Below are 25,616 nucleotides of genomic sequence, written 5' to 3'. Positions count from 1 at the left end.
TTTTTTTTTTTGTCTGGAAACCAATCTTAAACGAAATAATAAAGAAGTATTAAAATCTTTGTTATACATGCAATTCATATTTTTTTTTTAATCCATGATAGACCAATCTAGTAGGGTTGTGCATAGGTTCCTTTTTTAATACTTGCTTCCCCCATACTAAAACCATGTACAAATTCATACATGTTTGCTAATATTCAATATTAGCAATCTTAATTTACTAATAACTAGATAGTGCCTATGAAATAGAGATGGGTGAGATTCACAACCCTTGCATTCTGGGGTTTGGGGAGTTTGCTTGTTTGTTTTGTTGGGTTTTTATTCTCTGATTCTCACTTCAATATTTTCTGACTCCTCTTCCCTTTTATGCACAAAAGCCACTAGAGGGCAACGAAACTACTGGCACTCAACAGCTCTGCCAAGTTATCAGGGAGAAAGCCCAGGGTGGATGCCAGGGACTGAGAAACTGGGAGCTGCTACAGACTGGGCTATGTGTGTCAGGAAAGACACTTCAGCGGTGGCAAAAAGCACTGCCTTGCCTACATGAGGTATTGTGGCAGATAACTTGGTGACCTGAGGCATCATTTCTCCAAGATGTAACATCTCTTGTCTCCTGACACAAGTGGCACACAGTTTAGAGGTACTTGGGTAGAGACAAGAGACTGTGAATCAGTAGAACAGCAATATCTGTCTGTTGGAGAGGTAGGAGTTCCTGACTTCTGTTTTCTATGTGCAAATGCACACTCTAAACTAGGAATTAAAATCAGCTCTTTGAGAGATTGCCAATCACTGCTGTATGAGACACCAGGACAAGGTGTCAAATAGAAACAAATCTGTTGTTTTTTTTTCAAGCAATTTCCCCACATGTTCTTGAACACAAATGCTAAGCAGTTCCAGGGGAAGTGAGGTACGCAATGAGGAAAACAGAGATAAACAATTGCTACTCACCTCTAGGTATATCCTTGTTCCTGGTGGACTTAAAGGAAAGCTGGCTTCCTCACAAGAGATTTAACTCCTGCTCTCTCTAATCCTTTGGCCAGTCTTACAGTTGGTGCTCCAAAGATGTCATAACCAGTCTGTTGATGCTTCCCCTCTAGATTCCTTCAAGCTGCCTCTCAGTTTGGCAGAAGTACCAAGTGGAAAATGTGGGAGGACTATAGTGCTCCAAATCAGCAGACACTGCTGGGAGAAAGTAGTCAGAGCTGAGGCAGTACCACTATCCCCACTGAGCCTGGTATTGCCAGGACAGAAAGCCCCAAGCCTTGTGAGGAGCAGCTGATCTTCAAAGACTCAGCCATCCCCCTCTACAGTGACATGGCACCTGACAGGGATGTGTATGGCCACAACTTTCCATCACACCCTCTTGAGCATTCTGCCTTTGCTCAAGCTGTTGTTCTGGACAAAGGATTTAGAATTAAAACTGTTATATATGTATTCAAAATAAGAACAGCCTGAAAAAAACCTGCAAACCAGCCCAAACCAGTCTAAGCTGCTTCCAAACTTATGTGGAAAACCAGTATGGTTGCAACTAAAATCTGCCCGGCTGAACATTCTTTCTGTGACAAGAATAATACACAGAGAACATGCCAAAGAGGCGCAAGGTGGGGATGACCATGCTGTGCATGCAGTTAGCAAGATTCCCTAGGCACTGAGAGCTCCTGAAGCCTTGGCTCTGAGGATGCCCCTTGACTGACTTAGTGTGCAGTTTGTGACTAAGCGCTGGCATTAATGTGATGCATAGCTTATAGTCTTTTACCCATCCTGCAATGATCCTTACAAATTAGCCGAGTCTATAACAACATTGTGTTGCATGGTATGTTCACCAGGAGCAGAGAGTCTAGAAATCCTGCCCAGAGATCTGACCACCTCTGCTCCCAGATGCCACCTGCACAAGGAAAAATTTCCTTCCTACATCTCCTCCCCAGAACGCTAGTTCTTTAAGCCTGCACCCATATTTCATTGCTTGCACATTGACGTTTCCTGCATCTTCATCCTGGTTCTTCATGCGCTGTGGACTTTTGCCAGAAATTGTACTTTGGACAATGCCACGAAGCAACTCCCACCAAGCGTTCACCGGCCTCGCCAGTTCACCGCAGTGGGGGCTGTGGGAAGAGACAAGTAGCAGAGCAACTTCTGTGATCCCCGATGGCATCAAATTATCTCTCCCTTTCTCTTCGTACACATCTGAGCTTCCCGATGAACATCACCCAGTCACTTTTCCCCTGCAGTCCCCTGGAGCAGCCGGCGCAGGATCCCAACAGCGGGACCCCGGTCCCGCTCGCAGGGGAGCAGCGCTGCCCTGAGGCCGAGCCTGCAGAAAACCACGGCACAGACCTCAGGCTGTGGGCAGCCCCTGCTCCCGCCGCGCTTTCCATTCATGCCACATGGCCAGAGCCTTCCCACATGCCCCTCGGCTCCAGCCTCTTTCAGGGCACGGGGGGCACTTGGGGGGATCTCCCCTGGAGAGCGGGAGGGAGCAGAGGCCGCGCTGGCCGTACGGGCGCACCCCGTCCGCACCGCCTGTGCCCACCCGCTCCCAGAACCCACCGGGGCCGCCTGGGCGCTGCTGCATCGTCTCTAGCACCTCTAGCATCTCTATCTTCTCTATCCGTTCCCGTCTCTATCCCGCCTTCCCGCCGCCCCGCCCGGGCCCAACCATAGAGTCGGAGCCTCCGAGGGGGAGCGAGGGGCGGCGGAAGCATCGAGCTGGGGCCGGCGCTTCCGGAGCGCGGCTCCGCGCCGCCACTCGGTGCCGGTGCAAGATGGCGGCGGGGCGGCGGCGGGCGCGGGGCTGAGCGGGGCCGCTGCAGCCGGAGGGAGCCGGGCCCGGCCAGGCCCAGGGGTGAGGGGGCGCGGCGGGGCTGGGCTGCCAGGACAAGAGAGGCGAGGAGAAGGCGAGGAGAGTTCGCGCTGCCTCGTTTTCTTCTTCCTTCCATCGGGCGGGAGTAGGAGGCGGGGCTTTCTACCCCGTTTCCCCGTGGCCAAAAGAATAATGAATTTAGTGCGTGGTTTATTATGTTTTTTGTTTTTTTTTTTTAATTCTCCTTCGGCCGTTGTCTTGTTGCTTTGAAACTCTTTAGTCTGAGTCCTTAGAAGATGTAACACCGAGATTTCGGAAGTTTGTTCTCTTTTCTTGTAGCCTTTAAATATTAGAAATAAGGGAAATACGAGGTGTTAATGTAATTCCTACCTCAGTTTGGTGAGCTCCCCACCTAAAGAAGCGATAGTGTCTTGCAAAATTAAAAACCAAACCCGCCAAAGTGTTTTGGCAGGGAAATAGATTTGGAGGGGGAGGGAGAGAAGAAACATCCCTGGCTGTAGTTTGAACACTTATGTGGTCATCTGTAAGCTGAAGAAATTTGTAAAGACAGGAAATAATTTTTTTTCAGAATAATCCTACATTTGCTGATACAGTGGGTGCTGAGGAAGGGAGGAGATTTGTGGGGAAACATTTGAAACAGGGAAAGGTGAAAACTGGAGAGCACCTAATGAGAATGAATGAGAAGCTAAACTCTGATACACTCTTAGAAAAATAGAATATGTGTTTCTCCCTGCCCTGTACCCCTCCATAGTGCAAGCACAAAGCTTCTTGGTTTGAGTTGTAGTGTGAATTATAACGAACTCATCAGTTAGTTTAAATTATAATCAACTAAAGTAGTAATAATTAGGTACTTAATTAAACAGTAGTACATTGTTGGAGTAGAGAAATTTTGATACAGGTGCTGAGCTCCTAGTCAGGTTTGAGGACCTTTAAGGTATTTGAGCTCTTTGTGGGAGTAACTTGCTGATAGAATAGAAACAAGCATCCTCATGCTACCAGTGTGTAAGACCTGAAACCATGTCATCTTTTCCAGGTCCCTCCCTCTTTTTTAAGTTTTGTTTTTTGAGGCAGAAGAAAAAACATCAAAATGGGGCGGAGATCTACATCATCCACCAAGAGTGGGAAGTTTATGAATCCCACGGACCAGGCCCGTAAGTATCCGTGAAAGCTGAGCAGGTGGGAATGGGGAGTGCCTAGAGGAGCAGATAAAAAGCTGTCTCTGAAGACAGGATCCTCATTTGTGGATCAGAACCGAGTTTCTCTAACTTGAATAATGTTATCTCAGTTTTGTCTGTTGAGGCTGCTTGCTTTCATGCTTTTGCTCCTCTGAAGTATTATAACCTCTTGTTTTTGCACTGGTTATCAGTGTTGGAAGGCCTTTGTACTTCGCTATTGGATAAACTGTAGGCCGCTTCCTGGGACAGTGTTAATCTGTCCCAGGCAGGAATTTGAGGACCATGTCAAATTTTGCAGGTTCTCTGGTTAGATGGGGGAGTTGTCTTACTGTTTTTTTTTCTACTTTTGGTAACATGCCAGGTGTTATCAATGCTTAGCAAATTAAGAAAATCCAGACTCCCACAGTGGATATGCTTTATTTCAGAGGCATTCTCAAAGCTTACATATTTTTAAAGTGTGTTGTCTGATGACTCTATTTCAGCTTCTGTGCAGCAATCTTTTCATGATTGCACCTATCACTATGACTTTGGTTGCCTGCTGTTCTTTTTTGTATGGAAAAAGCCCTGCTTCTGGAGACATGAAGACTGCAGTATCTCTTTTTTTCTTTTTTTTTTTTTTCTGTATAAAAGACAAGAAATAGAAATCTATTTCATGCTATATTTCTCTCTCACTGGGAAGCTGAGTTACAGTAAGTCTTTGTAAAATGAGTGAGCTGTTGAGAAACAGCCCTAGTCTTGAGGAGGGAAGGGTTCTTCGATAATTTGATTTTGTCTTTCAAGTTTTTATTTTCTTTTTCTTTTTCCTTCTAGGGAAGGAAGCTCGGAAAAGGGAATTAAAGAAGGTAAACAAAGAGATTAGGGAACATTTAGTTGGCATTTCCTATACTGTGTATCACGTGTGTGTTTGTAAAGGGCCATGAATAGACTGTGGATATTTTGGTTAATATCCTAAGACAGACTTTGGAAATACTATCCAAACATGTAGGTTAAAAAACCATGGAAATCCTGTTTGGAGTAAACATATCCCCAGCTGGTTTTTAACTTATAATTATTTTTGAAACATTGCTGGAAATACTTAGTAATTAAAAAGCCCCAAAACAACAAAGCAAAGAAGCAAGCAGCAAGCCAAATTAAAAAAAAAAAAAAATCAAAAAAATAAAACATCCAAGACTCACACACTTGATGTGCTTTACTGTATTTTATCAGTTAATTATTGTGTTGATTGTATGTGTCTTAGTTGGAGTGAAGGAATGATAGCAGCATTTGCAGTTTCCAAGGTAGTGAAATTAAAGTTACCAGAGGTTTTAACTACATTTGCTGTTCATTTGTGCCATGGTGAATGTTTTCAGGGCATTCTGAGGTGTGATTTTTTTGCTTCAGACTGGAAATACTGAGAAAGGGGTAACAGATGTTTTGTGTCTTTCTGCTGTGAAACTTTTCTATCTGCTTGATCTCTGATCTTAGAACAAAAAGCAACGGATGATGGTCCGAGCAGCTGTACTGAAGATGAAAGATCCGAAGCAGATTATCCGGGACATGGAAAAATTGGATGAGATGGGTGAGTGAGAAGTAGCTGGTGTTGGATTTAGGCAGTGGTTTATGTAGATGCACAGTGTAGTTTTAACAGCCAATGGGGGAGACTGAACTAGAGTAATCTTTTTTTCCTTTCCTATTATAAGGGGGGGTTCTGTGAATATCTGGGGATTGATTATGATTTGAGGTGTTGTAGTGCCATCAAAGAGGACTTTTTTCCCCAGATGATGATAGATAAGAATAATGAGTAGTGTGTGTGTGTGCTGCTGATGTAGAGTTCAAGGAGGGGATTGTCATAGGACTGAAAACTTCCTGAAAACAGGGATTGGAACTTGCTTTGAAATAGTTTAATTCATCATAGTTGTGCAGTAGAGTAATTTGCAAATTTTTTTTGTCACTTTTTTTGCTGCTTTGGATCAGAGTTTAACCCGGTACAGCAGCCACAACTTAATGAAAAGGTGCTGAAGGATAAACGCAAAAAGCTCCGTGAGACTTTTGAACGTATCTTGCGGCTCTATGAGAAGGAAAATCCTGACATCTATAAAGAACTACGCAAGTTGGAAGTGGAGTATGAGCAGAAGAGAGCACAGCTCAGCCAGTATTTTGATGCTGTCAAGGTAATGCTTACTGTATTTGAGTCTTGTAACTGTGGTAGGGTATTCTCTTTGCTCATAAGGTGTGACAATTACAGAGGAAGCGAGATTTACATGAGTTCAGCATCATGTGGCCCATATGAAATATTAATTTGCTTAGTACCTCAAATTAGAGCTTTTCAGTGAGGGCAGTGGTGATTGTCAGGTCACAGTTTGGGTCTGATACACTGATCTCATTCAACATGAAAGGAGGAAAGGGAAATTTGTGTTGCAAATCAACAATGTCAGCCTTTTGTTTTCTGTATTAAAGAGAGAGCAAGCCTGTGAGTGTGCAGTTGATACTTCTGTGAATTTCTGCTAATTCTCTTGCTGGAAGTAATGAGGATCCTTTGTAATTCCTTTAAAGATCTTTCTCTACTATTCCTCCCTACTGTGCTGGAGAACATAGTGCTGTGCAAGTGCAAGGATCTGTAAGATTTTTTTTTTTCTCTCCTTTTTTTTTCTCCTTTCCTTTGGAACATGCAGCAATCTGTGACTTTAATACTTAAAAAAAGCACAAAAGCACAGCCATACTTTTCTGCAGCCTCCTCATTTTGTAGACTAAAGGTCCAAAAGAAGATGGAAACCTGACTGAATTTTGACTGAAATACTAAAGCTTTTCATGGGTGCATGTGCTTTGGTTTGCATTGAAAGCTTTTACTGTTGACACTTTCCCAAATTTCTTTCATGAACTGCTGAAAGATAACACACCCTAAGAACAGACACATTTGACAAATGGAGGCAGGTTCCATATGTTCTGTACTTTAAAAAGTAATGAGTTTGTGCAGTAGCTTCTGTGGGAGTAACCCATTCTCTTTTTTCCACCGCTCCCTTCCAGAATGCTCAGCATGTTGAAGTGGAAAGTATCCCCTTACCAGATATGCCTCATGCTCCCTCCAACATCCTCATACAGGACATTCCCCTTCCAGGGGCTCAGCCACCTTCTATCCTCAAGAAGACATCAGCCTATGGGTAAGTGGAAAAAGAAACTTACAGGGGAAGTGAAAAGGAAGCACTCATATTATAGGAGAGGAGGTAGGGATAGAAGCAGAGGTAATATTGACTTGTAGAAGTCAGGAATTCTGTGCAAGTGAATTGTGCTTTCTTTTAACCAAAGCCCTTTCTAATCTTTCCCCACGATTGCAGATTTTTATTTAAATATCTTCGAGTTATACATTATGCCTTCTTGTTTTTCTCTTTTTCATGTCGGGAAAACTTAGAGCCCTACTGTTTTGAACATAAATGCCCCTTAAATGGCCATATGTGTGTTCTTTCGTCCTGCTGGCATATGGTGTAAATGAGTAGTTCATATAAACTCCTAGTTTGCCTGGTTTTATTTTGTTGCTTTTTTTTTTTTCATTCTAGTGCTAGTTTTTTTTCTATTTCTTTCTGAATAGCCTTCTGTTTCCACTAACCCTGTGATTATTTCATTCTTCTGTGGTAGGATTCAATAGCTGATTTTTTTTAGTATTGTCTTCAGTTGCTTTCAGAGTGTCTTGGTTTGAAAGGACAGGTGTCTGCTAAGGAAGGCAGGAACCTCCCTTGAAATGGAAAAATGTAACCCCCCACTGCCTCTGAATTATTATAATCTTGAAATCAAGGGGCTCTCAGGCAAAGATATGGGAATAGGAATAACAGTTCTTTACTAGGAAAATTAAAATATAAAAATGCAGTAGTACAAAAAAAAAAAACCAACAACTTCTGACAGAATCAGAATATAACCTGACACCTTGTTGGTCAGGCTTTTGATAGCAGTCTGATTAAATGATGGCTGCAGTCCTCCTGGAGCGGACAAATGTGGTTCTGTTGAAGCAGTGATTGTGTAGAAGGGTGTATTTTTCCTCCTCCTCTCGCTGGGTGGAGCATCTCACAATGGGATGATGTACTTTTATCAGTCAGGCAGTGAGTGACTCAATGGCCCATTAACAGAAGATATCCCCCTTGGAATTATGAGGGATGGGTCATGGAAGAGATAAAGAACACTTCCCCTTCTGGTTTTAACAGATGATAATAGAATACATACTTTTGGTTATATCTTGCTTTGCAACCCAAGACACAGAGGAGCTTTTATCTGATCTTCTGCAGTCATATCTCCATATGAGGTTGTAAACTCCTTGTGTCAAATACATACTTTTTAAATGTTCTTTTTTGGAAGGATTTTTGATGTTCCTTTTTAGAAGTCTGTATAAGCAGAGGTGAGAGAAGGCTAAATAATTCTACTAAAGGCATGTTTACTTTAATTGTGTTCCTACATTTCTCATTTCCTATTTCCAGACCACCAGTTCGGTCCATTTCTGTGCTTCCTCCTCCGGGGCTTGGTGTTCCACGTTTACCTCCAGGCAGGAAGCCCCCTGGGCCTCCACCAGGGCCACCCCCACCTCAGGTCCTGCAGATGTATGGCCGTAAAGTGGGTTTCAACTTGGACGTGGCTCCTCGAAGGCGAGAGGAGGAGATTTCTTACAGTTCTGAAGGAGGTAAGGGCTTTCCTATTCCTCTCTGGGGTTTTCCTTGAACTCTGTTTTACTATGGATTGTACTGCTGTGAATACACTTTGCCCTTGACAGTGTTCTCTGGGCAATATGAGTGTTAGCACTATTTGAAGGATTCTTAGTAAGTCATTGCTCCTCTGAGCTAATTCAGATATATTCATAATAATATTCATTGCTACCAGATGTATTTTTAAATGCTGAAATTTAATTACATGTCTCAGGTACTTTTTTTTTACTAGGTTTCACAGACTAGATTTTTTTGGATGAACCCTTAAGTGCTGAAACATTGTTCATATTAACCTTTAAAAAACCTAATCCCTCTGGGAGTAATCTTCTGTTTAAAAAATCCATCAAATAAACACCCCCAACCCAAAACCTCTACAAAACTCACAACCAGCCCTGAGTGTGCATTTGCTAGGAGAACATATGTCCTCTTGTTCATACAGTTGTTGTATCATCCCTAGAAACTTTTGTGACTAGATGGATTAGCTTTATTTCATGCCAGAAAGCATCAAAATATTTCAGTGGTGGGCAATTGCTGAATAGAAATGAATGAATGAGTTGCAGTAGCAGTTGCCTTCACTTTTTGCTGTGCAAATTAATCACCAGGTTAATATGAAATCTCACAGATTTTCCAAAATATCCTTTAAAAAGGATAAAAAGTAAAGGGATGACAGTTTGCCCATGCTTTTGCTAAGGGGAATGTTGTGACTGTAAACATACACCGGTGTGAAAGAATATTTTGTATTTGGAGTTCCTGCATTTCCTAATACTTTGCTTTCTGCAGGACAGCGAGGCCATGATGACGACATGTCCAGCACTAGTGAGGATGAAGGTTACCCTGAGGATATGGATCAAGATAAGCACGATGAGAGCAGCGATGACAGTGACAGCGATAGGTCAGATGCAGACAGTGAAGGAGAGGACTTCCTGCATCGCGATAATGACAAGGAGAGGGAAGGTGGTGAAGAAAAGAAATCAGGTATGAAGGGGAAATGAGAGACTAGGGGTTGATTTTTCAAAAGAAAAACACTATTTGATGGAGTTAAGGGTGTGTATTTAATTTATTTAGTCAACTATGTTCTAACTCACCTAAATTCCAGCTAAAGGATTTTTATTAATAAATGGGTCAGAAGGAGGCTCAGAGGAAAGTGAAACAACTTTCAGATAAACCTGTTTTCTTAAGAGATGTGTTGGCTTATAGCCACAAGCCATTTTTCACCTGAATCATTGCATTGATAATCATTGCACTGATTGCATCATCAGTAAGGTACCCTACAAAATTAAACCTCAGTGTAAAATATGCTCATTTTCTTGGGCGAGACCAGTTGGTAGAGAGTACTAGGTAAGCAAAACTTCCAACAATCAGAAAGACCTCTTATCTAAATAGCATCATTGTTAGACTGATAAGCTATCCATACCAGGTATTGATGTAACTGTCTGTTTTTTCTTACTTTCTTCCCACCTCCTGTCACCCTTATCTGTACCCTGCTTTCCCCAGGTCACAGTGTTCGGTTTGCAGACATGCCTGGGAAGTCACGAAAAAAGAAAAAGAACATGAAAGAGCTGACTCCACTCCAGGCCATGATGTTACGAATGGCAGGTGAGTAAGGTGGATATAATATGTGGTGATATGCCATTAGGTTTCCAGTTAAGGTTTCTGTGGGCAGCTCACTTTGCACAGGTCTTATTTTATAGAGTAAATATTTGATGGTCATAATGGAGGCTCTGGTGAAAGTATCAGCTCTTGTCAGGTCTTTGGGTTATAGTTTGGTTTTTGCTCTTTTTTTCTTTTTTTTTTTTTTTTTTAGTTTTGTAGGTTTTTTAATTTTTTTTTGTTTAAGTAATTGTGTGTTTTGCATAGGAGAGTTGAAGTTAGGAGTAGCAATTTACTGTTTTTTCCTTTGAAACATTTTCTTGCTTAACTTTTAAACAGTTGTTCAAATGAAATACGAATCTCTTGGTGAAAGAGAAAGGGTAACATTGTCTATGTGCTCAGCATATAACTTAGAAGGATTTATACTCCCTAAAAATACCCTTCTGCTGAGATAAGTTTACTAATAAAACAAACTTTGTTTTTTTAAAAAAGAAACTCCAGTATCTTTCAAAGCTGCAGCAGTTTCTTGGACATGGGGATTATATTTATTGTGCCACTCTGTCCCCAGCCCCCTATTGCCTCATCTCCCCACAAACTCCCTCAAGGCAGGGCAGCAGTTTGGGTTGGCAGTACAAATTTCAGGTCCCAGAGGAGCACATAACTTCTTATTGTCAGAGCTCTCTCTAGAAGATGCAATGATCTTTTCTATTACTATTTTTATTTGTTTTGATTTTATGTTTAACAGTAAAAAGTGGTCAGATTTCTTCCCTTTGAAGTAAGGTTTGTATTTTGCTTCTTTTTATTCTGTGTACTTGGTTTTCTCTGATGTTCACAAAGATGTTATGAGTAGAGAGGTTTTATAAGTGTATCTCCATATCCAGGTCAGGAAATTCCAGAAGAAGGGAGAGAAGTGGAGGAATACTCAGAAGAAGAGGAGGAGGAGGAGGAGGACTCCGAGTCTGAAGAGACATCGCAGCAACAGCAGCAGCAACAACTCAGTGAGGAAGCACTTGCAGAGACTGGGTCTTCTACTGCGACTTCCCAGGCGCAGCAGCAGCAGCAGAGCGCACAGGCTGTGCCCCCAACTCAGATACAGGCACCTCCCATGCCTGGGCCTCCTCCGCTGGGACCACCTCCAGCCCCTCCACTGAGACCCCCAGGCCCACCCACCGGCCTTCCTCCTGGCCCTCCACCAGGTGAATACTTGATTTACTCTGCTTTGAAGGATGCAGGCTCTCAGTTTGGGAGTTTGGCAGCTGCAGAATGTGTTGCAGATGGAGTATATGTACCCAGTTACCCCAACCTGTCTACATCATCATTGCTATACCTTGCTTTTGATTGAGGCCTCAGGCTCCTGTAGCTGTAGCCTTCCTGATGGCTGTCTTTGTTAGAGCCAGTGTATGAAGTGGAGTAAAAGAGCAAAAGTACTTATTTTTAGGCCGGAGGAAAAATCGAAAGCCACAGAGAAAGGTTTTTATCTTTCTAAATTCTGAAAACCTCAGCTCAGGAGCTGTTATCAGTTACTGCTTAATTATATAGGGAGGAACCCTTTTTCCATGATATGCTTGACTTTCATAAAGATGCTTTAGCTGTGTAACTGCTGCCTCTGCTTGAGATTTTTGGAAATTCTATTTAATATGTCAGGTATGCAATACAGCGTTCATTCATTGAAGATCTTTATTCTTAGCTGATGAGATAGTTGCTGGGATATATTTTCAACTGTGAATTAAATTTCTTTTGTTTCATGAATGCTTTTAGGAGCTCCTCCATTCCTGAGACCTCCTGGGTTACCAGGCTTGCGTGGGCCTTTGCCTCGACTGCTGCCACCAGGTCCTCCCCCAGGGCGACCACCTGGTCCTCCCCCAGGCCCCCCACCAGGTCTGCCCCCAGGTCCTCCTCCACGTGGTCCTCCTCCTCGTCTGCCCCCTCCTGCCCCACCAGGTAAGGGCTTCTGTTTGTTTCAGTGCCAAGGCCCTTGTTGCTTTGTTTTTGCAGTCTTGGCTGGGGTGATCAAGTCAGTGAGGTGTAATTGGCTGCCAATTGGTCTTTGTTCCTATCTGTGGCTGCATTGTGCTATGTGTTGTTACATTATTCTGTGCAATAACAAATAAGTGCTGTGCATAGTTTGGTAGCAGGAAATCTGTCCTCAAAAAGGGAATTCCAGAGTTTTACCTTCTGCTCTGCTGGACTCTTTTTGAACAGACTCTGGGTGCTGTAATGATGCTCCACTAAATGAGTTGGAGATCCGAATATTTATTTTTTGTGCCCGGGTCAGGCATTTCTGATGACTCTGAAATTCCGATGGGATGGATTGTCAAGAAACTTTATTCTCAGATTATAACTTTAAATTTAAAAGGGAGCAATAAACAAACTCCTGTGGCTTTTAGAGTCTGGAGAGCAGCATTTTCAACCCAGCATTTAGTGCAGATTTGAAAACTGTTGTTTTTTTTTTAAAGCCAGTGCTGCTGCATCTTGTTGGGGGTTGTTTCGTTTTGCTTTTTGTCCTTGACATTCTGAGCCTGTGCACTTCTTTGCTCAAATATTTTGAAATTCCCAGATGTGGAGACAGCTCATGCTTGCTTTTCTTGTTACAGGGATCCCTCCTCCTCGCCCAGGCATGTTACGGCCACCTCTGGTGCCTCCCTTAGGACCTGCCCCACCTGGGCTCTTTCCACCAGCTCCCATTCCAAATCCTGGTGTACTGAGCGCCCCCCCCAGCTTGATTCAGCGGCCCAAGGCGGATGACACCAGTGCGGCCACCATCGAGAAGAAAGCCACGGCCACCATCAGCGCCAAGCCGCAGATCACCAACCCCAAGGCGGAGATCACGCGCTTTGTGCCCACGGCCTTGCGAGTGCGCCGCGAGAATAAAGGGGCTTCCGCTGCCTCCCAGAGAAAACAAGATGATGAGCCTGCCCTCCCGTTAACCAAAGCTGCCCCTAAGGCTGGATCATCTGCCCCTATCTCTGTACAGACAAAGGATGATGTGTATGAAGCCTTCATGAAAGAAATGGAAGGTCTCCTGTGACCTGTCGTAGTCCTAGTCAGCTTTCCTGCCCCTCTGAACACGGATCACATCACTGTGGAGGGAGAAGAAGGGAAAGTCCTCCTGCAAGCAATGAAAGGAAAGGGCATGACTGGAAATAGTTCCCTACCCGCAGGTTAACTTGCCAGTGTGCTGTGAATAGAGACCGCTGCAGCTGAGGTGTGCCTGGGACCTCCTTTGAGAGCCACCATGTCCACTTGGTGAAAGGAAATCAGTAAAGAAGGCGATGCTTCTCCCCTCAAGTACTCCCCCTTCCGTGGAGGGAGATAATGATACTCTGGGAACAGGGGTGACTATTCCCTGTCCTTACACACCCTGAGTGCTCTGGTGAGGGTAGTGGAACAGGTTTTTAAGGAGCCAGAAAAGTGTTAGCAGCATTTCATACACAAATGGTTGTCCGGTTTTTATTTTCTGTACTGTTGCTGGGGTTTTTTTTTCTGTAAATATTTTATAATCATGTTTTTTTTAGTTGCAGTGAGCTTGATCAATCATCTTTCTTCCAGGGTAGTCAGGGAGGTAATTTGTTGCGTATACTGTACACTGGAATTTTGCACCCTATCCCCTTTATGATCATCTTGATGGATTTTTGTTGGCTGGGGAAACTTCATTTTGTCTTGTGAAAGACAATAAACGTTCAGTGTATCAAAATGCTGCTTTCCCTGTGATTTGTGTAAAACTAGCAGGCAGGTGGAGAGCGGGGAGGGTTCTTTGCTCACCTTGAGAGGCGATAGAGGCATTCAGAACCTCGGAAAAGTAAAGCGATAATCACGTTGTAAGTAATATATCCTTACTTTTCCCCACTAAACTTCTGCTGTATTCTTGTTTTTATCCCTTTTAACCTTTATTGATAGCTAGTCAAAGCATAAGTCCTGAAATACTACTAATTACAGAACAATTTATATACTCTTGATTGGGAGGTTTGCTTCATATCAAGCCTCAGATAACCACTGGGTGCATCATGGACAGGCTACCTTAAGTAAAAATTAGTACTCAATTTTAACGTCAAAAGATTGACTGGCAGATAATTTTACTTGTGGCTAATAATATTAAGATACCAGACTAGCAGATACCTCAAAGAATACATTTAGTTGGATTGTAAGTTTCAGGCTTAGCTAAATGCACTGTGTTTTGAGGTTAAATTTGCTATAAGGAGAAAAAGTTGCTAACTAACTAAACTTACACTTGAAAACTTTGAATCTGTTTCCACAAATTCTGAGCACAATCAAAAAGGTTTGCACAGAAGTATATCAGATACATGTATATATATATATATAATACTCTATACTAATCAGTTAATGTAAAATTTACACGAACCCACCCACTAGTGCATATTCCCCGCCGACCTAATGCATATTGTGTGATGTAACTTTACACAATTCTTGAAACACTTAAGTTCTTTATTAAGCAACTTCTATTGTAGAAGTTATCAGACGACATCAGTTATGTTTACAAAAGTTGAGAAGATCAGCCAGGAGACATAATTCAGCTTGTAAACACTAGTTACGGGTTTGATTATAGCAATACTGGAGTAGTTTGTCTCTAGAACCAGAGAAACGTCTCGTATTAGGTGTTCCTGCCTAGTTTCTACACACATCAGTAGTAGTGAGGTGTAAATGCTCCTACTGAAAGTAAAGCTTCTCTTTTATCATAGCAGCATGATACTTTTTAAAGTATCGCTGTAATACCATTTCTGAGGTTTAAAATACGGAATTATTTCTAAGCCGGCAGCGATGGCATTTAGCGGGTGTTTCCCAGCTTCCGGGGAGGCAGCTGCGCTCCTCCGCTCCCCGGGGGCGGGCAGGGAGGCGTTTCCCGGGGCCGGCCTTGCTCCCGGCGCGGGGCGGGCTCCGAGCGGGGCCGGGGCCGGCAGCGGGGGCGGCTCCGCGGGAGCGGCGACCGCCGGCTCCCATTGGTCGGATTTGGATCCGCGCCGCCATTGGTCGGAGCGAGCCGGAGCGCGCCGCAGCCAATCAGAGAGCCAGGGGGCGCGCGCAGGGGCTATAAAAGCGGCCGCGCGCGGGGCGCAGGGACACGTGACAGCGTCAGCTCGGGCGGCGGCGGAGCGGCAGCGTCGGCAGCGATGTCCGGGCGCGGGAAGCAGGGCGGGAAGGCGCGCGCCAAGGCCAAGTCGCGCTCGTCGCGGGCCGGGCTGCAGTTCCCCGTGGGCCGCGTGCACCGGCTGCTGCGCAAGGGCAACTACGCGGAGCGCGTGGGCGCCGGCGCCCCGGTGTACCTGGCGGCCGTGCTGGAGTACCTGACGGCCGAGATCCTGGAGCTGGCGGGCAACGCGGCCCGCGACAACAAGAAGACGCGCATCATCCCCCGCCACCTGCAGCTCGCCATCCGCAACGACGAGGAGCTCAACAAGCTGCTGGGCAAGGTGACCATCGCGCAGGGCGGCGTGCTGCCCAACATCCAGGCCGTGCTGCTTCCCAAGAAGACCGACAGCCACAAGGCGAAAAGCAAGTGAAAAAAAATCCGAGGGGCGTCCCCGCCTCAAAAAGTAACCCAAAGGCTCTTTTCAGAGCCACCCACTTCCTCATAAAAGGAGCTGTATATCCTAGAAAAAATTAAAACCCCCTACCGTTTCTTAAAAATCCAAAATAGAAAGTAAAACGAACAATCCCTCTCCCCAAACACCCCAAATCTTTTACCTTACCTGTTGAAAAAAATCCAAAACCAAACCACCCAAAATGCTTTGTATTTTAGTTCTCCAATTAAAATTTTGAAAAACGCACTGTGTATAGCAAGACGTAGATGACATACGCCTATTAAAATAAACACGATTTATTTAATGTGATATAAATCACTTTGTGCTAGTGGGGGCGAGAAAGAAAGTTTCATAAGACTGTAGGAAAGAGCCCACAGCCCCATCATGCCTCCCCTTTTTCAGCTCGCTCCTATGTGAAGTTCAGGTAATTCCCTGATGTCTTTAAAAACAACCCTGCCCCCTCTAAACATCTACCAGACTTACAGATATTGTTGGAGGTGTTCTGTTTTGTTTCTTTGTTTTGTTGGTTTGGCTTTTTTTTGTTGTTGTATGCATTAAAATGCATTCTGGTTACTAATTCTTTGTATTAAAAATCTTGGAGCTGCTGAACTAATTTTCTGCCTCAAATCTGAAGGAGTTTGGGAATAATTGTTCATCAGAATGCACAGGCAATCTGAGGTGAAAAGGACTGTTGCCAGTTTTGAGTCTGTCTCACACGCATGCTAAGTATAAACCATAAATATGTTGAAACAGAAAACCTGCTATTATTGGTAAAAAAACATATTTTAACAATTTGAAAACATAAATAACTTGAGTCATAACATTGTCCAGAATTTTACTATCACCAGCAGTTACAACAGCAAGGGGTAAAAAGGTGTTTACAGGCCTTCTTCAAAATAGTGAGTTGTAGGCATTAATGAACATATCAGAGAATACTTTTAAATCTTTGTACTCTGAAAAACAATCTACATTTGTTTTTAATTCAAGCTTGGTCTTGGAAAAATGCATCTGAAGACTGTCCCCCTCTCGCTTAGCAGCCAGTTGTTTCAGTGTAGCAGATACATCAAGACATGCCATTTTTAGTATTAATTCCAATGTAGGGATCAATCTTACTGTGGCTGGACAGTAAGAAAACTGAATATTTAGGAAACTGCTGTGAAAGAGGAAACCTAAATGATCACTTGAGCAGGTTTTATTATGTTCAGGTAGTGGGAAAATCAGCTGCAGCAGTGTCTCCTTAGACAATGATGACTCAGATTTTTGTCAATCCAGCTGTATCAAAATAAAAAACCTGATATATTATCAAACGATAGGACACTAGTTATCATTATTAACAAAAACTGGCCGTGATTTTATGTCACTTTATTTATTAAGGAAGTATTTCTGTAGCAGAGGACGAGGGAACCATGTCTGCTTTGTGTACACTGAGCAACACAGCACAAACTGCTAAGGCTGTAAAAAGTCACCTCCTTTGGTGGGACAAAAAGCCCTTCGCAGGACTTTAACCTGCTCCTCGCTTTGCCAGATAACGCACTAATTTAATATATCTCAATTATTTTGAAAGAGGTAAAGGATTTTGGACAAAGGAGCTAATTTCCAATCCATATGCAGTGCTCGAGATGAGCCTGTGTTACTTCCTCCTCTTTGAAATCAAATTGCGACTAAAATATCAATTTAAATCCACGATTTTCAGCTCAGATTAAGAGAAGACCCTTTAAAGAATATTAATTAATTACTCTGGAAATCTAGTTCCCCACATCGCGGTTTTTATTTAGAAGGAAAAACAAAAGTTTCTGTCTCCCGAGGTCTGTTCAGGTCCAGGACTCGGTGTTTATCGCCTCTTTTTTAGCTCACCCGTTGCCTCTTCGAAAGGAAACTTGGCCGAGGGGAACAAGAGTCTTTCTTTTCCACGCCGCTGCGAACCGGGGGGGGGTCGGTGGCGGAAATTCTGATAAAAACAGCCGTTTTTGGCTCCTAAGAAACACAAAATGAGCGGCGAGAAGGGACCTTTCTGCCGTGCAGCGGGGCGGGCTCTGCAAAGCACCAATCACCGCGCGGCTCCGCTCTATAAATACGAGGCGGCCGACTTGCTCCAGGCCCAGTGATTTCCCTGGATCGTGGACGAAGGCCGACACAATGTCGGAGACCGCGCCTGTTGCCGCTCCCGCAGTCTCTGCTCCCGGCGCCAAGGCCGCCGCCAAGAAGCCGAAGAAGGCGGCGAGCGGCTCCAAAGCCCGCAAGCCCGCGGGGCCCAGCGTCACCGAGCTCATCACCAAGGCCGTGTCCGCCTCCAAGGAGCGCAAGGGGCTCTCCCTCGCCGCGCTCAAGAAGGCGCTGGCCGCCGGCGGCTACGATGTGGAGAAGAACAACAGCCGCATCAAGCTGGGGCTCAAGAGCCTCGTCAGCAAGGGCACCCTGGTGCAGACCAAGGGCACCGGCGCCTCCGGCTCTTTCAAGCTGAACAAGAAGCCCGGCGAGACAAAAGAAAAAGCAACGAAGAAAAAGCCGGCGGCCAAGCCCAAGAAGCCGGCGGCTAAGAAGCCCGCCAGCGCTGCCAAGAAGCCCAAGAAGGCGGCGGCGGTGAAGAAGAGCCCCAAGAAGGCGAAGAAGCCGGCGGCTGCAGCTGCCAAGAAAGCGGCCAAGAGCCCCAAGAAAGCCGCAAAGGCAGGCCGCCCCAAGAAGGCAGCGAAGAGCCCGGCTAAGGCGAAGGCGGTGAAGCCCAAGGCAGCCAAGCCCAAGGCGGCCAAACCCAAAGCGGCCAAGGCAAAGAAGGCGGCGCCCAAAAAGAAGTAAGATGACCGAGAGAAATTGAGAGTCTACTCATTTAAATAAACCCAAAGGCTCTTTTAAGAGCCACCCACTTGCTCTCAAAAAGAGCTGAAACACTACGGTTGTACTCAGCCCAAATCACTTAAGCGATTTCGGTAGGGGAGTTTACACGGTGTTAATAAAGTTCAGATTTTTGGGTACGCGAGCGTTCGGTAACGCCCGCGTGGGAGATCGGGGCTTCCTTTAAAAGGAAACTTGTGGCTACGTGCAATTTGGGATCCCTGCGATAACAGCTGCGCCCGCCCCGCCCCCTGCTCACGGACTAGAGCGAGAAGAGGCGGCGTGGGCGGCCCGGCGAGCGCCCTTGGCTCCGGTGCCCGGGGGAGTTTAAAAAGTGCCGCCTTGGGCCGTGATTGGGCCCGCGCCGCCTCCCGCCAGGCCCCGCCCTGCAGGGCGGTGACCCCCCCGCTCCTCCGGCCCGGCCCGTCCGGGGAGCGAGCGCTGGCCCGCCGGGAACGCGCGGCACCCATCGGCCCTCCCTCCCTCACCCCCTCCCTCCCCTGGCTCACGGCCTTGGAGCCGGGGGAGGCGGGGAGGGGAATGGAGAGGGGATGGGGAGGGGATGGGGAAACGTGCGGGCCGTGCCACGGCCCTGTCCGGCGGCGGCTGCTGCGCGGCTCCGCTCCCGCAGTGGCGCGGCGGTGCAGGAAGAGCTGCGGCCCCACTCTCCGGTTCTCCCCGGCTCCCGGTAAACCTTCCAGTGTAAGTCACTGATGGCTCCCTTCTTTAACTTTGTGACAGTGGTGTTTTAAGCCCAAAACCCCTGCGTGTTAAGCAAATCTTTTCCTGTAACCTAATCGAGTCCGGAAACGTACGTGAATGATAACAACCAGCATTGATAAGGGGAACGTGGTAGGTTTGGGTACATGTGAGTAATGTAAAAAAAAAAAAAAACAGAAAACATACAAGGCCGCCGCAAAAATTAAACCAAGACAGAAAAAAAACCCTTTTATTTTACTGCTGTAGTGCACTGCAAGTGAATGCTAGGTCTTCCAAAAAAAAGGAATTTAACCCTGAGAAAATTGAAACACTTTTACCTTGCCCACGGGATTTGCAATGGGACAAGTTGCTGCCGCTTTCAAGTCCCTTTTAAGATTAAACCAGATTACAGGATTTGAGCAGGTTGATATACCGCGCACATGCAAGGTTAGCTGGTTTAATAGCTACACTGAAACTTGCTACAAAAGACTTTATTAACGTGCAAATGGGTTAAACTATTTACATACCTCCCCCACTGAAAACACTGAGATTCAGCCCTTTTAATTGAAAAATGTGGTGGCTCTTAAAAGAGCCTTTGGGTTGAGAGTGACGGTCCGAGACGCCCTACTTGGAGCTGGTGTACTTGGTGACAGCCTTGGTGCCCTCGGACACGGCGTGCTTGGCCAGCTCGCCGGGCAGCAGCAGCCGCACGGCCGTCTGGATCTCCCGCGACGTGATGGTGGAGCGCTTGTTGTAGTGCGCCAGGCGCGACGCCTCGCCGGCGATGCGCTCGAAGATGTCGTTGACGAAGGAGTTCATGATGCCCATGGCCTTGGACGAGATGCCCGTGTCGGGGTGCACCTGCTTCAGCACCTTGTACACGTAGATCGAGTAGCTCTCCTTGCGGCTCTTCTTGCGCTTCTTGTCGCCTTTCTTCTGCGTCTTGGTCACCGCCTTCTTGGAGCCTTTCTTAGGCGCGGGGGCGGACTTGGCCGGCTCGGGCATGGCTGCACTGCGCTGACTGCTCGCTCGCAGCGGAGTGCCGGCTAATGCGATTACTCCCCTATTTATAGGGACTTTATGCAAATCACTGGTATCAGAAATCAGCGCTTCCATTGGACGACAGTCGTAGTGACGTCATCCAGCGCACGGAGAGCTTTGCTATTGGTCCTTTTCAAAGCCCACGCTAGGATTGGTCGATGAGTCGAAGGCTATCAGCCAATCAGGACGAGCTCTTTTAATCCCAGCGTTCGGAGCCCGAGCGGCCGAGTCCGGCGCGGGGTCAGCCCGGAGCGCCCAGCCCCGCAGCAGCCGCAGGGTTTGGAACAACAAAATGTACTTATGGGCATTTCTAAGGGAAAAAAACCTCAAAACCAGAAACAAACAACTTGTGAGGGCATCTGCTACTCTTTTTTTCTCTTTTTTTCTACAAGAAGGAGCATACCTGCATGCTTCGTACAGTACTCTGCATTTGTAACAGCCACAAGATAAATGTAAAAGAGAAAAAGATACATCCAGAAAAGATACAGAGAGTCTGGAATACAAACACTGTTAATCATGTTTAGAATTGAACCTCTTGGCCCATAGAGCATTCCTTGTTTTTCATCAATTTAAATGAGATGGAAGCTGTGAATTAATTTGTAATATGAAATGATTTGATTTCTCCTAAGATGCAATAAATATTGTAAGTATGTGTTTAAGTCAAAACCATGATAACCCTAAAAATGAAATGTGAATTTTGTTCTGCAGTTTGAAATTATCATTAACCAGAAAATCAAGCTGTTTTCTTGTTAGTATCAGTTCATCCTACAAGAAGAAATGATGCTTTTTCCTTTTGAAAACTTCAAGGGTTATTCAAAGATTGGAATTACCTGGTATCAGAGGAGAAACGTTTCTTGTATAGGCCCATGCCACCTATCTGGCACAAGTGAAAAAAGAGATCTTAGCAAGCTGGTCTTGCTTCTGCTCTTTTTCTGCTCTCCTTTGCTGAGCAGGATAGATCCCCAAAGATCTCCAGCCTGTGTGCAAAATAATGGTGTCTGAAGGGAAGCAGACTGAGAAAGGGTGGGATGTTTTTCTTTCCCAGTGAGAGAGGCTTGCTTGAAGGTGCTGTGCATTTCTCCTAAACCGTGGAGGCAAAGCAGTGTTTGAAAAGAGCAGCTTAATGCTACCTCAGGTATCCTGCTGCTCTGTTTTCATATCTGCCCTCTCTCCACAGCCCTGCGGCCTCTCATCCAGAACAGAGATATATGTTGGAGATTTAGATTCGTTTCTGAACATGATTTCATTTTCTATGGTGTAATTTTCTATGGGGAACACAGAGAAAAGAACCAAGAAGTCCCAGGTAAAGTTAAAGAACAACTTGGCAATCAAGAGGAGACAGCATATAGCAATAGGGTAAATCACAAATTTACTGATGTTAAGACACATCTGTGTCCCATCTGTGGTTGGGATTTTTTGGGAAATTAAGTGTATGAACCTTAGAATCACATTTGAGAAGCTGGGTTGCAAGGCTGCGGGTAGATACTGTAGATACTGTAGATGTTTTAGCTCTTGTGATGCCTAGAGAGGCTCCCTGCAACAGAAGCTGGACTGAATTAAAGGAATAAAGTAGGCATTTATTAAAGGGCCTTTAAAGGATAAACCTTGGCCAATATAAGAGCCTGGCCAGGGCTACACCCAAGATGGACCCAAGATGGTCCCTGAGACATGAGATTTCACACTTTTATAAGTTTTCTTCCATTTACATATTTGGGTTAATTGTCCAGTTACAGCTTCAGGTTATGAAATCCCATCCTCCCAGATTGCTCTCCTCAATTCACTGTTGTTTGTACTCACTGGGCCTGAAGCTGGAACAGTGTCCTTGGTTCTCAGGCTGGAAAAGGATTGTTTTGTCTAACTCCCCTGTGAAGAGAACTTGCTAACATTTTATATGGAGTTCAGAGTTATATATCAGTGCAGTTCAGAATCTTGAAAATATGAAAACTAAAACTTAAGGCATAATTTGAGACTGAAATTTTAAGCATAATTGTAGGATTTGCTCCATACTTTGTCACCTGTAGCTGCAAGTTTTCTAGTTTTGTAAATTGTTGAGTGTTGTTATCAGCTGAAGACCCTTTAACTCCTTGGAGAAATACTAAATATATATGCGTCTTGGTTTTGGAAAACAGGTGTCTGCTAGGGAGGGCAGGAGCCTGCCTTGGAATGAAAATGTAGGCCCTCTCCCTACGAATTACCACGATTTTGAAATCAAAGGGCTTTCAGGCAGAGATCTGGGGATAGGAATAACAATTCTTTACTAGTATAACCAGGCAAACAAACAACAATAACTACAACATTAACAAGAAAGCAGAACCAGGGACCCTGTGACAGCCTTTTCGGCTGAGACAGGAGGGGATGGAGGAGAGGCTTTGTTTCACAAACCCCCTTGGGCAGTAAGTCCCGGTGCTCCTGCAGGGCTCCGAGGAACACTCAGCTGGAACAGCAGGAATGAGCAGAGATCCTGGGCTAGCGGCTGAGGTGTATCAGCAGCTCCACAGCGGTGCCTGGCACTGCCACACGTCCCAGCAGGACAGGGGTTGCGAGGCCACCAACAAAGAGGGAAGAAGGAGAAGCAGCAATTCCGTCTGGGTGATGGCGAAATTCCCTTCTCCCTGCAGCAACAGCTTCAGCAAAAAATGTTCTTCTCTGAAGCTGAAGAAGCCAGCAAAACTGTCCCTGCACTCCCTTTTTTCCTGCTCCCCCTCCTCCCTGGGCCCAGCCGATCTCTTTGTGTTTCTCAAGCACCCACCAAATACCCGCAGTCAGGTTCCCCCCCCCCCCCCCCCCCCCGCAACTAATGGGTAAAAATTCCACAGGCAAGCCAGAGCTAAAGGAAGGACACCTAACCCTTAACAATATGTCATATTTCGACAGCAAAAAATAAGCGTACTAAAAAAGACCAAGGTGAAAGAAAAGAATAAACGAGGGGAGGAAGTCAATCATTTTTCAAAAAAAACCCGACTGAATATATGGACGCTTGAAGCTACAAAAGTTAATTAAAATGATGGAACTCATTAAAATGAATGCAGCTGTAGAACTACAGTAAATAAAAAATGCTTGTTTGTGATCAAAAAGTAATAGTAAGGAAAAAAAAAAAAACCAAAACAGTGAAAGGAATAGTTCAACAGCTATTAATAAAGAATGAGACCATGAAAATGACCAAACCACTTTTTACATACCACGTTTTAACAGCACATGAAGTGTTACAGGTTTTTGTCATAGGTTGAGCATCAAGACACGTAAATCAGCTCCTTTATCAACACATCAGTCTCATCACATGGTCCTAAACAAAGCTGCGTGATTATCGTCAAAGACATGGGACACGCAAAAGAATTTCCCCATGGCAAGAATTTTAAGTGCTGCCCTCACAGGGAATAAAAGGAAAAAAATCGGAGCCCATTACCCCCCTTTCTCACCCTTCGGTAGAAAAGGGTGCATTTACCGTAGCAGGGGGAGCACGAACCGCTCTCTTCCCCCACGCCTGACCGGGCCCTTTGTTGGGGCGCGGCTCTCCGGGCCCCGCCGCCGCCACGGGCCGATTTTTGCCGCAGTCCCGCGGCCGGCGGGCCCCGCTCGGCTCCCTGCGGGCAGCGAGAGCTCCTCGGGCGGGCGGAGCGCGGCGGGCCCGGGGTGACTCCGCCGGGAGCCGCTCCGGGCCCGGCCGCCTTTGGGCTCCCGGGGGCGGGGCCGGGCGCGAGCCGGGAGCGCGCGCGGCCCCGCGGGGAGAGAGGGCGGGAAAGCGGCGGCCCGCGGGGGGAAGGGCGCGCGCAGAGCCCGCCCCGGCGCAGTCCTCAACCAGGTCGGACCCACGGCAATAAAGGGAGGAGCAGGGGGAGAGAAGCGATACTGAGCAGTGCTCGATTGTAGCGGCATCATGTCTGGCAGGGGTAAGGGCGGCAAGGGGCTCGGCAAGGGCGGTGCTAAGCGGCACCGCAAGGTGCTCCGCGATAACATCCAAGGCATCACCAAGCCGGCCATCCGCCGCCTGGCTCGGCGCGGCGGCGTCAAGCGCATCTCGGGGCTGATCTACGAGGAGACGCGCGGCGTGCTGAAGGTGTTCCTGGAGAACGTGATCCGCGACGCCGTCACCTACACGGAGCACGCCAAGAGGAAGACGGTGACCGCCATGGACGTGGTGTACGCCCTCAAGCGCCAGGGCCGCACTCTGTACGGCTTCGGCGGCTAAACTCCATTGAAGCTCATACTGTCTGAAAACACCAAGGCTCTTTTCAGAGCCACCCACAAATCTCACAATAAGAGCTGTTTATTACTGGCTTATCTGTGTCTGTTATTAGGTTTTCGGAACATACAAAAAACAGTTGAAGTGCTAAGGGGGTAATAACTTATAAGACTACAAATAACAGTAAGACTGAGTAACTAGATGGCACCAGTGAATGTCAACCCAGTGCAGGTCGCATGGCGCACTGCATTTCTATGTTCTTAGATCCAGAAGCCTGACTAGGGATTGTGTAAATGCAGGGCTTTAGCTCTGGCGGTGATTGGACGGGAGTGCCTGAAATGACGTTATACTTTTTACTCCAATAGGAATGGAACAGTTATAATCCTCTCATTTGCATAACACCATTATAAATAGAGGGGGTAGGCGCCATTTTCGATGTTGTTGTGCCACGGAAGCACAACGTTAAGGATGCCTGAGCCGGCGAAATCTGCTCCAGCACCGAAGAAGGGCTCCAAGAAGGCTGTCACTAAGACTCAGAAGAAAGGTGATAAGAAGCGCAAGAGAGCAAGGAAAGAGAGCTACTCGATCTACGTGTATAAGGTGCTGAAGCAGGTGCACCCCGACACGGGCATCTCGTCCAAGGCCATGGGCATCATGAACTCCTTCGTCAACGACATCTTCGAGCGCATCGCCGGCGAGGCGTCGCGCCTGGCGCACTACAACAAGCGCTCCACCATCACGTCGCGGGAGATCCAGACGGCCGTGCGGCTGCTGCTGCCCGGCGAGCTGGCCAAGCACGCCGTGTCCGAGGGCACCAAGGCTGTCACCAAGTACACCAGCTCCAAGTAAAAGGATATTAAAATTAAAAACCAAACGGCTCTTTTAAGAGCCACCACACGTTCATAATAAGAGCTGTGATTGCAAATACGGTATGAGTTTTTATCATGTAGATTACATAATACAAGAAAAATTAAGTACCTCGTTCAAGGTACAAAACATGAAGCAAGTCGAGGTTACTTGTTCTCTGCATTACTACCTTTAGCAATTACAAGCTCTAATAGTGAAATCTGTGTGTGGCTCTGAAAA

At 46.0% G+C, this 25,616-nt stretch overlaps 7 protein-coding genes across 8 annotated transcripts; 5 read left to right on the top strand and 2 right to left on the bottom strand.

The window, feature by feature from the left end:
• Nucleotides 1–2,711: 2,711 nt before the first annotated feature.
• On the top strand, nt 2,712–13,938 carry LOC131591589 (WW domain-binding protein 11). Of its 2 annotated transcripts, none has more exons than XM_058862428.1 (12): nt 2,712–2,839; nt 3,852–3,969; nt 4,804–4,835; nt 5,458–5,551; nt 5,947–6,143; nt 6,997–7,130; nt 8,433–8,632; nt 9,435–9,629; nt 10,149–10,250; nt 11,126–11,440; nt 12,003–12,185; nt 12,839–13,938. In XM_058862428.1, the coding sequence occupies exons 2-12, from the start codon at nt 3,906–3,908 to the stop codon at nt 13,270–13,272; spliced, it is 1,950 nt and encodes a 649-aa protein (XP_058718411.1). In that variant the 5' UTR covers nt 2,712–2,839; nt 3,852–3,905; the 3' UTR covers nt 13,273–13,938. The 2 variants fall into 2 exon arrangements, with proteins under 2 accessions (XP_058718411.1, XP_058718412.1); XM_058862429.1 differs by lacking the exon at nt 2,712–2,839 and adding an exon at nt 2,854–2,998.
• Nucleotides 13,939–15,308: 1,370 nt separating this feature from the next.
• On the top strand, nt 15,309–15,775 carry LOC131591592 (histone H2A). Its single transcript, XM_058862431.1, has one exon. The coding sequence runs from the start codon at nt 15,371–15,373 to the stop codon at nt 15,758–15,760; it is 390 nt and encodes a 129-aa protein (XP_058718414.1). The 5' UTR covers nt 15,309–15,370; the 3' UTR covers nt 15,761–15,775.
• A 1,022-nt stretch (nt 15,776–16,797) lies between these two features.
• LOC131591590 (histone H1) lies at nt 16,798–18,779 on the top strand. Its single transcript, XM_058862430.1, has one exon. The coding sequence runs from the start codon at nt 17,918–17,920 to the stop codon at nt 18,572–18,574; it is 657 nt and encodes a 218-aa protein (XP_058718413.1). The 5' UTR covers nt 16,798–17,917; the 3' UTR covers nt 18,575–18,779.
• A 1,061-nt stretch (nt 18,780–19,840) lies between these two features.
• LOC131591593 (histone H2B 1/2/3/4/6) lies at nt 19,841–20,338 on the bottom strand. The gene has a single exon (XM_058862432.1). It carries the CDS (start codon nt 20,312–20,314, stop codon nt 19,934–19,936), a length of 381 nt encoding a protein of 126 aa, XP_058718415.1. The 5' UTR covers nt 20,315–20,338; the 3' UTR covers nt 19,841–19,933.
• Nucleotides 20,339–23,558: 3,220 nt separating this feature from the next.
• LOC131592379 (splicing factor 3B subunit 4-like) lies at nt 23,559–24,223 on the bottom strand. The gene is made up of 2 exons (XM_058863850.1): nt 23,793–24,223; nt 23,559–23,633 (listed from the first exon to the last, which is right to left on the bottom strand). The coding sequence occupies exons 1-2, from the start codon at nt 24,221–24,223 to the stop codon at nt 23,624–23,626; spliced, it is 441 nt and encodes a 146-aa protein (XP_058719833.1). The 3' UTR covers nt 23,559–23,623.
• LOC131592392 (histone H4) lies at nt 24,223–24,679 on the top strand. The gene has a single exon (XM_058863866.1). It carries the CDS (start codon nt 24,225–24,227, stop codon nt 24,534–24,536), a length of 312 nt encoding a protein of 103 aa, XP_058719849.1. The 5' UTR covers nt 24,223–24,224; the 3' UTR covers nt 24,537–24,679.
• A 52-nt stretch (nt 24,680–24,731) lies between these two features.
• On the top strand, nt 24,732–25,423 carry LOC131592380 (histone H2B 7). The gene has a single exon (XM_058863851.1). The coding sequence runs from the start codon at nt 24,966–24,968 to the stop codon at nt 25,377–25,379; it is 414 nt and encodes a 137-aa protein (XP_058719834.1). The 5' UTR covers nt 24,732–24,965; the 3' UTR covers nt 25,380–25,423.
• Nucleotides 25,424–25,616: the final 193 nt, after the last annotated feature.

This window comes from Poecile atricapillus, chromosome W (assembly GCF_030490865.1).
Source record: "Poecile atricapillus isolate bPoeAtr1 chromosome W, bPoeAtr1.hap1, whole genome shotgun sequence".
Lineage (NCBI taxonomy): Eukaryota > Metazoa > Chordata > Aves > Passeriformes > Paridae > Poecile > Poecile atricapillus.
Note: the sequence above shows the minus strand (reverse complement) of the source record. Positions and strands in the feature narration are given on the sequence as shown.

What these genes read in the sequence shown, in the direction of transcription:
- LOC131591590 (XM_058862430.1), top strand. Translation starts at nt 17,918, where the DNA reads ATGTCGGAGACCGCGCCTGTTGCCGCTCCCGCAGTCTCTGCTCCCGGC.
- LOC131591589 (XM_058862428.1), top strand. Translation starts at nt 3,906, where the DNA reads ATGGGGCGGAGATCTACATCATCCACCAAGAGTGGGAAGTTTATGAAT. An exon ending in CATGATGTTACGAATGGCAG is followed by an intron (nt 10,251 to 11,125) that starts GTGAGTAAGGTG and finishes CTCCATATCCAG; the next exon opens with GTCAGGAAATTCCAGAAGAA. An exon ending in TCCTCCTGGCCCTCCACCAG is followed by an intron (nt 11,441 to 12,002) that starts GTGAATACTTGA and finishes GAATGCTTTTAG; the next exon opens with GAGCTCCTCCATTCCTGAGA.
- LOC131591593 (XM_058862432.1), bottom strand. Translation starts at nt 20,314, where the DNA reads ATGCCCGAGCCGGCCAAGTCCGCCCCCGCGCCTAAGAAAGGCTCCAAG.
- LOC131592379 (XM_058863850.1), bottom strand. Translation starts at nt 24,223, where the DNA reads ATGCCGCTACAATCGAGCACTGCTCAGTATCGCTTCTCTCCCCCTGCT.
- LOC131592392 (XM_058863866.1), top strand. Translation starts at nt 24,225, where the DNA reads ATGTCTGGCAGGGGTAAGGGCGGCAAGGGGCTCGGCAAGGGCGGTGCT.
- LOC131592380 (XM_058863851.1), top strand. Translation starts at nt 24,966, where the DNA reads ATGTTGTTGTGCCACGGAAGCACAACGTTAAGGATGCCTGAGCCGGCG.
- LOC131591592 (XM_058862431.1), top strand. Translation starts at nt 15,371, where the DNA reads ATGTCCGGGCGCGGGAAGCAGGGCGGGAAGGCGCGCGCCAAGGCCAAG.